We start from the raw sequence: 16,118 nt of genomic DNA on the forward strand, positions 1-16,118 counted from the left end.
ATTTTAAGTGCTTAGTAAAGGAAGGAAAAAAGAGGAACCATCAAATATTTATATCCATTTGTTATGATATTAGGCGTGTAATTACGGGGAACCACCTTGGGCTCATTATGCGTGCAAATGTTTAACACATTGTTACATGGCAATTCATTTTGAATCGCAGTAATGGGTAAAGCACGTGCAGAGCGCTATAACACATGTTAAACAAGGTACATGCTCGATACGCAAGGTGCACTGCCAGTTTGAACTTAGAGTGCCCTAACATACAGTAATGCATTGCGTTAACACAATGCATAGTCTGAATGGGCCATTTCACGCTTCACTTTTTTTTTGCCTAGATTGGACAAGGATAGTGTTTGGTGTAATTTAATTTTGGTGTGCATCTGCTGGGTGTTGGTAGAAGTAGGACATTTTTCTGCTCTTGGTTAGCAGTAAGCCTAAAAAAATCCTATACTTTCCTAGATGTTAGTCCCCCTCGCCGTCCACGTGTCACAGATGTTACAGAAACAACAATAACCATTACCTGGCGCACAAAGACAGAAACCATTACTGGCTTCTTGATTGAGGCTCTTCCTGTTGGTGGCCAGACTCCCATTCAGAGAGTAATCAAACCAGATGTGAGAACCTTCACCATCACAGGTAAGATTCATTTTTTTTACGACATTTTCTAGAGGCCTTCTAAGTGACCACATTAATTGTGGTGTCTGTTACCTTGGTGTCTCGTTAACATTAATGCTCCTATTATAGGTCTTCAGCCTGGAACAGACTACAAGATCTCTCTGTACACTTTAAATGACAATGCCCGCAGCTCCCCTGTCACACTGGATGTGTCCACAGGTAAAATAACCTGAATGGATTGTATTCCCTGGTTGCATTGTTTCCTTCTGTTTTGTAACCTGTTTAGAATGAAGTACTGGGTATTATAGTGTTGCTTTTATTTTCTAGCTGTTGACAGCCCATCCAACTTGCGATTCCTGTCCAGCACACCCAACTCCCTGCTCTTCTCCTGGCAGCCTCCTCGCTCTCGTATCACAGGGTACATCATTAAGTATGAACGAGTAGGAGGAGTACCTAAGGAACATCTGCCCCGCCTTCCTGCAGGGACCACTGAGGCCACTATAACCAGTGAGTGTCCTAACTGATCAATGTTCAGTACATGTAACATTCTGTGATCTTCATAAAGGGTGTTCAAGATGCTATTTAGAAATCGCCTGTCTCATGGTAGTTTAACAAATTTGAGAATCTCGTACATGTTGGTAAGGTGGCATCTGTGATACAGTACTTACACACTTGCAAACCATTTACTCCCAATGTGGAAGAGGTCTTTTCCTTCATTTTCACCAAAAATTAGCAATGATACTGAAAAGATGCACAGCCAAGATCTTGCTGGATCAGGGACATATAGGACTTGGAGGGGGCAGTGGGCTCCAAAAGTGCAGTTACGTAAATTTATACAACAACGTAATGTAACAATGAGTTGTATTTTTTCCTCCTTTTCAGACCTAGAGCCTGGTGTAGAATACATTATTCATGTAATTGCTGTGAGAAATAACCAGAAGAGTGAGGCTTTGATTGGTCGCAAGAAGACAGGTATGAACAGCACTCTATAAAGTTAGACTGTAATCTGAACAACGCTTTCCTTTTATATAGATATGTAAATGATGCAGGGATGTGTCAAAAGCAGGTTGTGTTAGCACTGTGGCAGTTTTATTTACTGCATTGTTTCCATGCATCCAATTTACTGGCTAGCATCCTTTTGCAAAAGTAATTTTGCATTTCATTGTCTGTCTGCAATGCTGCAGTTGCTTTCTTTTACCCTATAGCATGTAGTGATTTAATTTCCTGTACTGAACATCTTTTGGATACAGACACTAAAGTGCCTGGCTTATAAAAACTGGATTGGGACTAATTGGGCAGATTTTAAAAATCCAAGCACATACTTTTCTTCATAATTAAAAAAAAAAAAACAAAACAGATGGTGTTCAGTCATTTTTTAATTCTGGTTAATTCAATTTAAAAGGAAAATTATTCTGAGGTGTTTGCTTCAATGTGCGAGACCTACAGTAAAAATGTTAGTACACATATCAAGATGGCCTCAGGAATGCAAAAGTTGTTATTACTAGAATCTTTTGAGACAATTTCCTTTGCATGTGTGGAACTTTTAAAGCTGAATTGAACCCAAAACAAAAATGTAATCTTGCAGTTTACCACTATTACCAGTCCTTGGATATGGTGGCTGCAATAGTTCACCTGGTGATCCAGCCAGTAACACTTCCTGTCATAGGGTGTGTGCATTCTGGATGAAGAGTAAAGCAGACCCCTTTGGACAGATTAGCGTTGAGTTGTCTGGGGAGACAGTACTTTTAGACTAGCTCATTTTAGATGGACTTTGATTATGAAGCGTAAGCTGGAGTTCAGCTTCAATCTGTTAAACTGTTACAGCAAACTTTTTTTTTTTTTTTTTTTTTAAAACCTAAACCAACTTTAGTGTCTCTGCTCTGGCATATGCCCCCCTTCGGTGTGTTCCACTGAGGGTATAGGTCAGGCTAGAAGACCATGTAGTCCACAGAACAAATAGAGAAGAAACTCAGCCACCGCACACCATACAAGCCCAGCGCACACCCAAGTGGTTACCTGGGGTTAGGTACAGGTGTCTGAGCCTGGGCGCAGTTGGATACTTTGTACAGGCTGAGCGGCCGCCACTACTTGCATATACCTGCCTTTCTAGCCACAAGAATATGATGAATTTTGCCACTGGAATCCAGTGGAGGAGGCCCTAAAGTGAATTGAAAAATAGACTTTTTGGGTAGATCACTATGTGAAAATAGAAAAGTCTAAAAGAAAAATAATGCAGCCCACCATATCTGTAAACTTCAATCTAACAAATGTTTTTAGGTTTAATACAATTTTAAATGTGTTTCAAAGGGGGGGGGGGGGGGGGGGGGGTGGAGTTTTGCAATATTAAATGTCCTTCACAGTGAAGCAAACTACATTTCTAACCATGACCATTGCAATCATTTGAATGAAACGAATATGTTAAAACAATTTAGACTTAAAGCATTTATGCATTTTAAAAGGTCTTAACAGTGGGTACAATAATACATATCTATTTCTGTATAGCTTTTATTTAGTGGTGCCTTTTCCCATTTGAACAGATAAGCTAAATATCTGTTTGGGTCAAAAAAGTACATTCTCCACCACTTTTTAGCTTTGGGTGAACAGAATATCAGCAGTTTTACTTTCCTGTGGAGTCCTTCCCATATCACTACTTACTGCTAATGTTACAAACATAGAAATTGCCCCAACCCATAACTGGCCTTAACAACAAGAAGCACATGGAAGGGCAACGCATGCAAAACAAAAATTCCCAGCTTGACTGCAACAAATCAAATTGTCCTGTCTAACAGTTCACGTTTAAAAACAGGGATTTAATTTGCACACGTGTGCAAATGCATAAGCTGCAAAGGCCATGACAAGGCACACCAGTATTATCTGCAGATCTAACTCTACATTTTGAGAGACTCCATAGTAGAATCACATTATATATAGTAATGTTTTTAACATTAACTGTTAGGACAATTCAGTTTGTTTCAGGCTGGTTGGTAAGTTGAGCTGGGAATTTTTCTTTTTCTTCACGTCTGTTACCTGAGCTTGCCAGTCATGACTTGGCCAAACAGCACCCTCCAATGCCCTGACAGATACCGCAGTGACAAATGAAAATTTATATAGAAATGTAATGAAAGCTGGGTTGTTGGAACTGTACTGATCAAATGCATTGCCCCCCTGATCACCCAAAACTAAATTGCCCTTAAAGGGTCAGCCCAAAAATGCTCCATATCATGGGGCTTGTGACCACCAAAGTCTGTGCAGAAGCAGGAACTGATGGGGAGATATGGCCTTGGGAGTCCCCAAGAAATTTTAATAGACCTAAAACTTTTTGGTGTATGACACCTTAACGATGTGCACTTTAAATTTAACCCTATGTCTTACACCTTTTTATGGCCACATGTAAAATTGCATTCCTATTTTGTTGCCCAATCGCCTAAAGCCCAAACTGCAGCCAAAACTTTTTTTATACATTGTGAAATGGGCTACAGTGTCTTCTCCTTTGCATGTGGCCTTAAATTGCTAGATTTTAAAAAGTACCTACTGTTGTCTGTGTACCATGATCACAAACCATGCTCTGGTGCCAAGGACCATTTTGCTTCTGCTTGCTTTTAACTAATGCTTTGCTTTTATTGCTCCTAATACTTTCTTTGGTCAGATGAGGTTCCCCAACTGGTAACATTCCCTCACCCCATCCCTGGCCCTGAAATCCTTGACGTCCCTTCGGATGTAGAGAAAACGCCTTTCATCACTGAGACAACATTTGACAATGGTAATGGTATCAAACTTCCAGGCTCCGTCGGACAACCTAGCACTGGCCATGAAGGACAATTTGTTGAAGAATACTTTAGAAGCCCCGTTTTGCCCACCACCGCTCTACCTGTGAGACCTGGGCAATTCACCCCTGGTCATGTTGTTACAGTGGATGCACGCCTTCGTGAGCCCACCTACCGTGAGCCCAAAGGAGATGTTGACGGGCCTTATCCACATGGCTTTGGGCCACAAATCAATGAAACTGGCATACAGGAAGTGGCGTCTCAAACTACCATTTCATGGAGACCCCTTTTGGAGACCACTGAATACATCATCTCATGCCATCCTGTGGGTCATGAGGAAGCCCCTCTTGAGGTAGGTTAACAATCCTTATTCCATGTAACTGGCTTGATTAGCTAGGGAACAATTTGTCAGTGGTGCTTTTTCTCTATAATTATGGCTGTGTTTTGCATATAAATTCTACATGATAACGCTAAGTGCCACTTTTGCATAGGGTGACTTTTCCTGCAGTACAGCAAGATTCCATACCCAACCCACCCATTGGTCTTTCTTGTATATCTGACATGACGCACACACCCCCATGCAATATTCACATCTAGTTATCCACACCAGCAGTGATGACCCTTCCTGTATCTTGTACTAAAAGTGAACACTGGAGGGTTCTGGCAACCACTCGGCTTTACACCCCCCTTCTGTCTACTCTTCACCTTGGTGCTCACTCTCCCTACTGGCTCTGATTTGAAGTGAACTCCCTTGCTTCCTGTCAGCTGTACTAGAAGCTCCCTATTCAATGTTGCACTTGGCTCATACCCCACCTATCTATACTTCTCTTTTAGCATTGTCTACTTAACCCCCCCCCACCAGTCTTTGAGTTTCCAAAGGCATACAGATTCTAGAGTGATTGCAAACCCAGAAAATGAATGGCTGTGGCACACACCGGGCTTACAGGTGGTCTAATAGGCTTCTTCTAGTTTTTCTATAACGTGTAATTGTCTCCATAGCGTTAACAAAGTTTCATAAAACCATGTAACCTCTCCTCCTGCACTTTCCATTTCTTTTCCCCAAGGTCGTACAGACACTGTCTGTACACTGTGTACATTATCATAGCCTTCCCCCAAAACGTCTCCCAAACATTTTTAATTTTTTTTTTTCTCATACTTTCCACACTCCTCTCCCACCCATATTGCCTGCCATCATACCTTCTGCACACTAAGATACAAACAATGTTAAAGTAGTATTATCCACAACGTTGCCAATTTTTGTAACAGGCACAGTTTTGCTAGTCAATCATAGTATGCAAAGTAATAGGTAATGATCATTCTGAACCCTGCTGGTTCATAAAACTACTTCTTATTGTGGAGTGACATTGGTCAGAGCTCCCCTTGACCTTTTCACATTTGCCGTAACTTTTTAGTACTTTTGATGTAAAGCACTATTTATACAGAACTAAAACACTTGTAAAGTAGGCAAGGCTGCTGTCTTCATCTAAAAGCAGTCACTTTTTAAAGACTCCTAAAAAAAAAAAAAAAAGTTAGTGGATGTAAACCCAATGTCATCCTTTCTAAACTACTGCCATGGGGGTTATCTATAAGGATATACATGCCTCCTGCATGTATCTTTACCTGTCAAATGTCTCCCCTCTGTCTGTTATGAGACCCGAAAAACTGCAGATTCTGTGGGTGGGTCTGATGTCTGGAGCTCAGTGGGTGGAGTCGTGGGAGCAAGACTACGCATGCTCAAACGAAAGAATACACACAACTATTCAACACATTTCATCACTTCTGACGTTGTATTCTGTCGTACGAAAATTCTTGTATTGTTAGTAACCTCTTCACTTTTGACATGAGACTAGCATGCCACAAAAATCGGACATTCTATCCTCCGAAAATCTAAGTGTGTGTACGAGGCTTAAGTTGATACGGTTCCCTTTTTAACTTCCCCTCTCCAGTCATCAGACTGAGGAAAACCTTCATGAGAAAAACATGGAATCTGCCAATGTCTCCCTGTGAAATTGTTGCCTATTTGATAGTTTGCCATTTGTGCTTTTTGAGCCACTGATTCAGAACAAGTATAAAGATAAAAAAATTCAGACTTTGCAAACCTTTATTGAAATCCTATTTTGGGCTCATGACTCTGAAGTATTGATACCAGCATTTTCAGGGGGACAAATGATATATCATTTATTTTATTTTTTATGGTGTTTTTCATTTTATCATGTGGTTGGCAATATAATTTCACACTATAAATATATTTTCTGATAATTTTCTGTTTTCAATATGCGTTCAAGAATATAATTTTATTGTTACATAATTTTTGTTTGACAGTTCAGGGTCCCTGGCACCTCAACTAGTGCTACTCTTAATGGCCTCACCCGTGGAGCCACATATAATATCATTGTGGAGGCCCTGAAAGGTGTTAATAGACACAAGATTCTGGAGGAGCTGGTGACAGTTAGCAATGCTGGTAAGAGAATAATCTGTTTCAAAGTGAGCAAAAAGATGTGTTTGGTTTTTTTTTTTTTTTTTTTGGTTTTGCAGAATTACGGGTACTTCCTACTGTAGTCTCTAACAGACTTAACCACTTGCTGAGCAGTCACGTATCTGGTACATCACCGGTCTTCAAGTAGTTGTACCAGGATGATGCCTGCAGCTGCAGACATCACCCCAGTACTAGTTTTTTTTTTTTTTTTTTATATCCCAAAAAATAGCGTTTGAAAAATCGCAGTGCAAATACTGTGTGACCGATAAGAAAAAAAAAAAAATTGAAAACCCACCAGTTCTCTAGGGCCTCTGCTTTAAAATGTTTGGGGGGTTCATTTTCTAGCAAAAAACTGATTGTTACATGTGAACAAATGGTGCCAGAAAAAGCCTGGTTAATATAAACCGCTTGGGAAGGTGGGGGAAGTAACTTTGTGAATTGAATGTTTTGGTTTTTGCATTTCATCTGATTTTACTGTACTCTACTTTCTGAGGTGTCGGATTAGTGGCTTCCTATATGGTATTTAGTATCTTGTTTTAAGAGCTGTTTTTATATTCCAGCTATGTTGTAATTTTACTTTTGACATAGTGGTGCCATTTACAGGATGCCTGTGGGATGCAGCTTCTGGCCAGTGCCTGGGTAAGATCGACGATCTCCCCCTGTCACAGAGCTGGATTTGAATTGCCTGGGCTGCAGTAACCATGTCCCACCTCCTGTGATCACGTCACACTGATTCAATGTCCCGGCATTGGAACAGTGTGCCGTCTATCACAGGAGGCAGGACATTGTTACTGCAGCCCAGGCAATTCAAATCCAGCTCCGTGACACAGAGGGAGATCGCCGCTCTGATCCGGGCACTGGTGAGAGGCGGCAATTTGGCTCCCTGACCTTAAGCTGCCAGGATGACACCCCACAATGGACGGCACTCGGAGGCGTGGCCACCGCTACTGCATGCTCAATTATCGGCACTTTTTTGGCACCATGCTGACAACACAATTTTCGCCCAAAGAAAATTTCAGTGCATCCCTACTTTTATAGCATTCCAGGGGCAGTTTAGTACAACTGCCTAATTATAGGTACATTACAAAACTAATATCTACATGGTGATGTAGAATTTTGTCCTAATAGCTGAAATCTCTTTTGATAGTTGTTCCTGATGGAGGTCTACCATCAGTAGAGGACACCTGTTATGACACTTTCTCTGGAGCACATTACACAGTTGGACAGGAGTGGGAGCGCATTTCAGAATCTGGATTTAAACTTTGGTGCAAATGTTTAGGATATGGTAGTGGGCACTTCCGATGTGACTCATCAAGTAAGTACGAACTATCCTTGTTGGTATCTAACGCTAAACTGATTAAGTAATAGAAAATTATGTAGGTATTCAATCACTTCTGTACAATGGACATTTCAATTATTGGGCTCCAAACTTTCTAAACAAAGGGCCAGTTTACCTTGCTTCAGACTTTAGGGGGCCAGACTGTGGCCAGTGAGTATAAAATACCCTGGCATAAGTGTGATTAAACAATGTCCCATCTTTGGTAATAGGGGAAATATTTGCGCCCCATCGGTGTCAGTGGGTGGAATAGTATCTCGCTGTTGGTATCAGTGCAGAAATGATTGCCCTATTGATGGTGCCTGATATCGGTGGGAGGAATGGTGCCCCAAGGGACAGATAGGGATATGCAAAGGGGCAGCTTTGAGACCACTGATCTAAAGTATGCTGCAGTTAAACCTATACAATTGCCTTTAAAATCTATTGCTTTACATTCACAACTTTTAAAGCCAATGATGAAAAACTTAAAAATAAACCATGTCAGTCTAGTTAGTACAATTTTGTGGTGTGATCTAATTTATTGATTCTTGCAGAATGGTGCCATGACAATGGAGTTAACCATAGAATTGGTGAGAAGTGGGATCGTCGGGGAGAGAATGGGCAGATGCTAAGCTGCACTTGTCTTGGAAATGGAAAGGGAGAGTTCAAGTGTGAACCACGTAAGTAAAGTGCAGCTTCTAGGTCTGTTGTGCAAATCTACAATTAGGAAAAGTAGACTCTGCCTTTTGTTAGGTATATTCTATTCAGTGTGTGTGTGTATATGTATATTCTTTTCCAGATGAGGCTACATGCTATGATGAAGGCAAACTCTACAATGTTGGGGAGCAATGGCAGAAAGAGTACCTGGGAGCCATCTGTTCATGCAAATGCTATGGAGGACAGCAGGTGAGCTAGCAAAGCACACACGCAGGCCATGTGTAGAAGTTGGCAGGCAAAACCGTCCATACAGAGTAGGCTTGTTAGACCCTTAATGGGAGTTTGTAAAATCTAATCGTAAAATAATCTCTTAAATATAATTTCTTTCACTTTTTAAAGTCTGCAAAATACACACTTACACAGTTTCTGAGGGCATTTTTGAAATTGAAAGAAACATGTTCTACTTGCCTGCTCCTGTGGAATGGTATTGCACAGAGCGGTCTCCTACCTTCTCTTGCTGCTCCAGGTGAGATGAGGAAGCCTGATGACACTAGTGGGTGCCCGTCTCGGCTCACCTCTGCAATCAATGTATGAAAAGAATAGGCTGCACACCACGATTGTGATCCAAAATCCTTTAATGGGACATCCCAGAGTGACACCACAAGACCGGAGTGCCCAGTAGACGCGTTTCACACAATTATAAGTGCTTAATCATTACCTGATTAAGCACTTATAATTGTGTGAAACGTGTCTACTGGGCACTCCGGTCTTGTGGTGTCACTCTGGGATGTCCCATTAAAGGATTTTGGCTCACAATTGTGGTGTGCAGCCTATTCTTTTCATACCATGTTTTAAAATACAAACGAGTGTGTCAATGTTTTCAAATAGTGTCTCAAAACTATTAATTTTTGTACAAATGGAAGTAGTGGAAAATGATGCATATCATTTTTTTTTTTCCTACTGATCAGTAGTTCTTCTTGAGGCTGTGCATCTCCATTTTAAAGAAGTGTGGCCAAAGCTTTTTTGGCCCTATTTCTCCTATGGATCAAAGGAATGCAGTTCTGCACTATTGTGACCACGTCCCTCAGCTGGCCCAGGATCGATCCCAGCTTTAGACTCGGTTCACACAGGGACGACTTGTCAGGCGACCTAGTCGCCTCCTGTTCTGTACAATGGAACCGTTCTAATCGGAGCGACGCAAGTCGCTCCGACTTAGAAAAAGGTTCCTGTACAACTTTGGGGGCGACTTGCATAGACTTCTATACAGAAGTCGTTTTGCAAGTCGCCGCGGAAGTCGTTTGCAGGTCGCCTCGCTGAGGCGACCTGCAAGTCGTGCCGCCCGTGTGTGAACCGGGTCTTACAGTTGTGATCCACCCAGTATTCCAGGGAGCACTGGAAAGGCAGAGAGCCAGTGACAGTCACTGCTCTCCACTCAGAGCGGAGGGGAGAACTGGGCATTCACCAGTGTTTGATTGCTCAGTCCTCAGCATAGAGCTGGAAGGAGACAGATGCAGCATTGGATCAATGTTGCATCAGCCTAGGAGAGTGTGGTGTTTGGGTTTTTTCTTTGGGGGGGTGAACCCCACACTACTTCCTTTTTTTTTTTTTTTTTTTTTTTTTTTTTTTTTTTTTTTTTTTTTTAGCAATTTGAAAAAGGTATTGATAATGCTAGAACTGCTGTGGGTTGACATTGGCTCCCCAAGGGGAGCATAGCTGCATGTACATGAAAGGCGTATTTTGAGACTCTGCAGAATTGTAGACCCGTGTTATCCATTTCATTGTAGTCTTCACATCATTGAGCATTCACCAGTGTCAATGTTGTATGACCAAAAATCCAGTTATGAACATTTTTGCCAGATGTTAAGCCTCTTTGTTTTGACAGGGTTGGCGCTGTGATAACTGCCGAAGGCCGGGATCTGCTGTTACTCCAGATGCCACCGGACACACAGTCTCCCAGTTCACACAGCAATATCACACAAACTATGTAAGTGTTCTAGACTTCTGTCACGTTGCCATTGCTGTACTAGATGCTGGGTGAATGATGTGAGACTAAAACAGGATATTTTTTCTTCGCTTGTCTCTAGGATCAGTCTGATAAAGGGCAAAGTTGATATTGGGAAGAGGGTATAGTAATGCAAGGAAGTCAGTTGCAAAAACTCCAGTGTAGTCAGAAATGGGGAGAACCTAAAACGTATTGTCTGTTTGGACCCTCTGTGTTGCTAAGGACAGCAGCCAATAGGCAGGACAAATCCTAGAGTGGTAGGAGTCCTCAGGCAAATGGTCAGAGCAAATGACAGACACTGACATAGTCAGTAAATTGATGGCCAGGTGAGGAGCTCACAGCTTCCAGGCAAGTAAATGAAGCAATGGTGTACAAAAGCAGAGGTAACAGGGCAATGAAGATGAGCACCATATATGCTGAACATTCTCAGTGACCCTGAACTTTTGTAATTTTTTTTTTTTTTTACATGTAAAGATTCCACAGATACTAGTTATTGATTGATGTGTATTGCACAGGGATTGTTGATATTTCCCCCCTTTATCACAGGTACTTGTATAGCCATCAATTTTTAAGCCTGGTTCACACCTATGCACTTTTTAGTGCTTTTTCAGTTTTGCAGAAACACACTACAGTCCATTTAACATGGTTTCCTATGGGTCAAGTTCACATCTGTGCATTTTATTGACAGGGCCTGGGACTTTTTTTCTGGTTTTTGGTTCCATAGACTTCAATGGATCAAATACATGTATCGCAAAATGCACCTGGAATATGCAAACTGCAAAGGCGTGAACCGGGCCTTATGCAGTGTTTCACTATATCTATCTCTATCTAATATATCTATATATCTTTCTCCTTTTTTTTTTTTTTTTCCTCAAACAATAGGTGCTGGAGCTCAACCACGACCCCCCCCCCCCCCCCCCCAAAACCCCTCCACCCACATACACCCTCCAAATCACATAAAATAGTGGGTGTGGTCAGTCAAATTTCACAAACAGTAGGAGGGTCTTAAAGGGGCATTAAATACCAGGATTGCAATACAGAGTGCAGAGCTGTCACTTGTAAACACAGACTTCTTTGTTTGCAAGTGATTGTGGTGAGCAGGCCCCCCTAAGGGTCTGAGCCAGAGGTGGTGGAACTGATTTCCACCAAGTTCCCCCTGGAAAAAAAGCTATAATGTATGTGTGTGGCTTTTTTTTTTTTTTCTCAGAAAATAGGTACTGGAACTCACCCTTCAGGGCAAATGCCCTGTCCCACACCCACAACCCCTCCCCCAGCCACGCCTTCCTTTTTTATAGGTGAAAATTACATGGTTGCCAAATAGTGGGCTCAAGGCTCAGAGCTAGGTATCGCAGAAGGCACAAGTTTCAGAAAAGTGAAACGCACAGAATACAGGACTCAGGAGTATGTATTGTGCAGTTGAGGAGTGCATATCATACAGGGTGCAGCAAAGTTCCCTTGTTCTCTCCAAGCAAAAATCCCCCACCCCTCAAAGTAACCATCAATTATCTCCTCTGCACACCTTTGCTTTCCTCTGCGCCCCATCCCCAGCTCAACTCTGCACCCAACATGAACAGCTCACCTACACACCTCTCCATCCACAACCCACCTCTTCTGCCCCCCATCCACAGTTCAACTCTGCACTTTTTTCACGATTCACCTTAGCACAACCATCCACAACTCACCGTTGTACCCCATTAACATCTCACCTCTGCACCCCTCCATTCAGATTACACCCTCAGCACCCCCATCTACAGCTTATCCTCGCAGCTTTCATCTCTGCACAATCCGCACACCCCCTTTCCCTGCTATCACTCCTCCACAAATCCCTTTCCCAGCTCTCCCTTTTACACAAATACTGCCCCCCCACAAAGCTCTCACTTTTTCAGATTCCCCCTCCCCCCAGCTCTCACCTTTTCAAAAAAGTGTGTGTGTATGTGTGTATATATATGTGTGTATATATCTATATATCTATATATCTATCTATCTCATTTTATGTGTGGTTTTTAGAATTGATTTCTGTGGATTTCCTCTGGGTACTCAATTTTCCTCCCACACTACAAAGACACACTGGTATGTTGGCTCCTGTGTATGTAGTCTTTACACTCCTTGAGGGCAAGGACTAAATTTTATATATAAATTTAGTCCCTCCCCTCAAGGAGTGTAAAGTCTAAGGTCCCCACCTTACATTCATACATACACAGGAGCCAATTAACATACCAGCGTGTCTTTGTAGTGTGAGAGGAAACCCACATAATTTAAATTCGAAACTAGATTGAAAAAAGTTTGCTTGTGGACCTTAACTAGAGGGGCATGATAAATAAGACTCATATAATTTCAGTCTACCTTCTTTATATAAGCCTATACAGATGTCATTGTTCAAAATAGGCTGTGAAATGTTGTTTATCTTCTGTTTTTTTTTCCTTTTGCAGAATGTGAAATGTCCCGTTGAGTGCTACCTTCCTTTGGGCCTTCAAGCAGATTCACATCATACTGAACAGACCAAGAACTAATTAATTTTGTCAAGGGAGCAGAGCATGTGAAGTTAACTTAAATTAAAGTGGGAGGAGGGTGGAGGCCCCCTCTGACTGGCAGATAACTGATAAAGCTTCAAAATTCACCTGAAGTACTTCATGCCATTCAGTATTCAATGATTGTAATTTTTTTTTTTTGCTTTAAGTGATCTGGGAAACAAAAGGGAAGATTTTTTATTTTGTTTTTATCTGGCAAATTGCAGCCTTTTAAGAGTAAAGTTGTTGGGAAAATGTTCCTGAATGTGCCTTTGGAACTCTGCAGTTTATCTCCACACTGGTTAATGAACTGTGGAGGGCTTTGGCAGCACTGGGGTAAAGATAGAGGCCAAATGCCAAAGGGACCAATTGCGCTATATTATTACCAATGCAGCACTGAATTTGCTGCTTCTGGCACAAGTGTCTTTACCATATGCACAATTTTAATTCTTTTTTTTTTTTTTCCGCACAATCCTTACTAATACCTGACCTTCCTTCAGTGTTATTTATCAATGTCTGCTGCATCTTCAGAAGATTCCTTCTACTTTTAACATGGAAAAGTAAATTCTGAAATCTAGCAAGTGATGGTTGTTGAATCTGATGTAATTATGGTTGATTTTATTTTTTTTTATACTGTATGTGCCAAAGCTTTAACTACTGTGGAAAGATAACTCCTTTTAATAAAAAGATCTTAAAAATCTGTGCAAGAACTTTTTATTTTTTTATTTTTAAACTGTGTACACTGAATGTGATTCAAAACCTTTTTAGTAAAAAACCCTCCTTGGTGCACACAAATCCCAACAAAAATTAAACCTTATCTTGTCTATTACCTAATATTTCGCTAAAAAGTTGTGGTCACATCTATTCAAACCACTTTTAGATAACACAGGGTCAGTCTGGATATTGGGGGGCATCGTGAACCACATGATTTTCTTTCTTCTGCTCAAACACGCACTACTGCGATTACTTGGGGGGGGGGGGGGGGGGATGGTAATTTTGTTCATATTATGCCCTGGTACTGTACTGACACCACAATAACACAAGTGGTGGCCACTAATGTGGATTTTGCATCTGATCTCCTCCAGGTGCTAGCCTGGCTCATTCCCGCAGCACTTGCATTTCCAGAGAAAGTACATACTGGTGCATACTGCACACTAAAGTGTATGTATTTGCACTTTTCTTTGGATAGAGTGGAAAGGAATTGAATTTCTATAAAGCTTTTATTGCAATCTGTGCTTCCCACTGAGAAGATTCTCACCTTGTCCTTGTGGAAAAACGGAGAATAAGGCCAAATCCAAAATGTTAGAGTTGTTGGCAGAACAAGAGGGTTAGGGTAAGTCTTTCAAGGGGGGCACCTTTTCCAGTGAAATAAAATCTAAACATGAAAGAAATGGCAAAAAATATTTGGACAGGTTTGTGTAACCTTTCCTGCTCTATGCATAACTGGAATAAAAACGACCGTATCCATACACACTGAGGATCTTGGTGTGTGGCTAACCATGTACATTTCATGTTTTTCATGTCCATTATGGGTTTTTGTCTTGATGGATCAGAAGTAAGTTTTCTCTTATGCTCATTGACTGACATAGCTCTTCTATTCTATTTAACAACTTTTTTTTTTTTTTTTTTTTTTTTTTTTTTTTTTTAGCGCCACCTACAGGGATAGGACACCAAGCAGAAAAGAACACCACACAATGCCATCACCTATGGGCAGCCCTAGCTGGTATAACATCCCCTCTCTGCTAGGCAAGTCAGTTATTTGTGCCTAGTGTAAAGAGTAGGTACTTGGTTCCCAGCTGGGACCTGTGGTTCCATAGTTTTTTTTTTTTTTTTTTTTTTTTTTTCCTAGAGGATTTCCTGTGGAGATCTTCAATCAACAGCCAGACTGGGTATCAGGCTTGATACTCTAGATCCAGTGGCACCCAAGTCTGACCAACTAGCGCATGCAGGACTTTAGCTATGCGCTGGGTCTGCTGTGAGGGCCCCATCCCGCCCAGGGCAGCCAGTGAGTTAAATGTCTTGCGGGGACATACATGACCCAGCACCTTCAGTCTGTGTCATTGTTACCCTGGCTGACAGCCCCCCCACTAGTGGAGAGGAGGTTCTTTCTCAGAAGCCTTACCCACACGCTATGCTGGATCATTAAATAGATGCCTCCCCACTTCCATCTGTGGTGTGGGGCACAGGTACTCCCTGGGGTGGTCAGTCCTGTGGGGCACAGGTGCTCCCCTTCCTCCCCCCCCCCCCCCCCCCCCCCTAGCCTCAAGTATTCCTTCCTTTTCTTCTGTGATAGAGGTTCCCTCCCACCACCTGCCTCCTCCAGTCTTTCTCCAGCTGCGGAGCGGCTTGGGCTTCCTGGGCAGGGGCATGCTCTGTAGGCAACCAGTAGTGTTTCCACCTTTTTTTCAAAGGTCAATTTTTTTTTGGGGGGGGGAGGGGGCTGTGGACTCAGGTGTAAAGGGTTTCTGCTCACCAAGCTTCCAGCATGCCCCCTTACATCAGAGTCCGCAGAGCGCCCCTTACATTGGAGTCCCTCTTACCTTGTTGTGCTCGCGGAGGGTGGGGGAGAAGTCAGACAGTGGATGGTAAGCTAGGGCATCGGCACCTTTCATCCAAGATGCATCTCCCGGCTGCTGGGCTTCACCTTTCCCACCCACACATCCCTTTTCTGAGGCACAGCACACCGGAGATTGGAGTGTGGGTGGGCAGAAACTGAGGGGTGGGAAGAGGAGGAGCAGCAGGCTGAGCCCTCTCTCTTTTTGTGTCATCTGAGAGGGGGGGG

The 16,118-nt window shown here is 42.2% G+C and overlaps 1 protein-coding gene across 6 annotated transcripts in view; it reads left to right on the forward strand.

Annotated features, from left to right (window-relative positions):
- Positions 1-14,038, forward strand: part of FN1 (fibronectin 1) — an 80,808-nt gene extending 66,770 nt beyond the window's left edge. For 4 of the 6 annotated variants that reach the window (XM_073633584.1, XM_073633587.1, XM_073633589.1 and 1 more), the window contains 11 exons: positions 460-636; positions 745-834; positions 943-1,122; positions 1,498-1,587; positions 4,262-4,731; positions 6,702-6,840; positions 8,003-8,170; positions 8,725-8,850; positions 8,970-9,076; positions 10,710-10,811; positions 13,259-14,038. In XM_073633584.1, coding sequence (XP_073489685.1) covers positions 460-636; positions 745-834; positions 943-1,122; positions 1,498-1,587; positions 4,262-4,731; positions 6,702-6,840; positions 8,003-8,170; positions 8,725-8,850; positions 8,970-9,076; positions 10,710-10,811; positions 13,259-13,339 — 1,730 coding nt within the window. In that variant the 3' untranslated portion in view covers positions 13,340-14,038. The remainder of the gene's footprint in view (positions 1-459; positions 637-744; positions 835-942; positions 1,123-1,497; positions 1,588-4,261; positions 4,732-6,701; positions 6,841-8,002; positions 8,171-8,724; positions 8,851-8,969; positions 9,077-10,709; positions 10,812-13,258) is intronic. The other 2 variants (XM_073633585.1, XM_073633586.1) reach the window with 2 other exon arrangements.
- The last annotated feature ends 2,080 nt before the right edge of the window (positions 14,039-16,118 follow it).

This window comes from Aquarana catesbeiana, linkage group LG06 (assembly GCF_042186555.1).
Source record: "Aquarana catesbeiana isolate 2022-GZ linkage group LG06, ASM4218655v1, whole genome shotgun sequence".
NCBI lineage: Eukaryota > Metazoa > Chordata > Amphibia > Anura > Ranidae > Aquarana > Aquarana catesbeiana.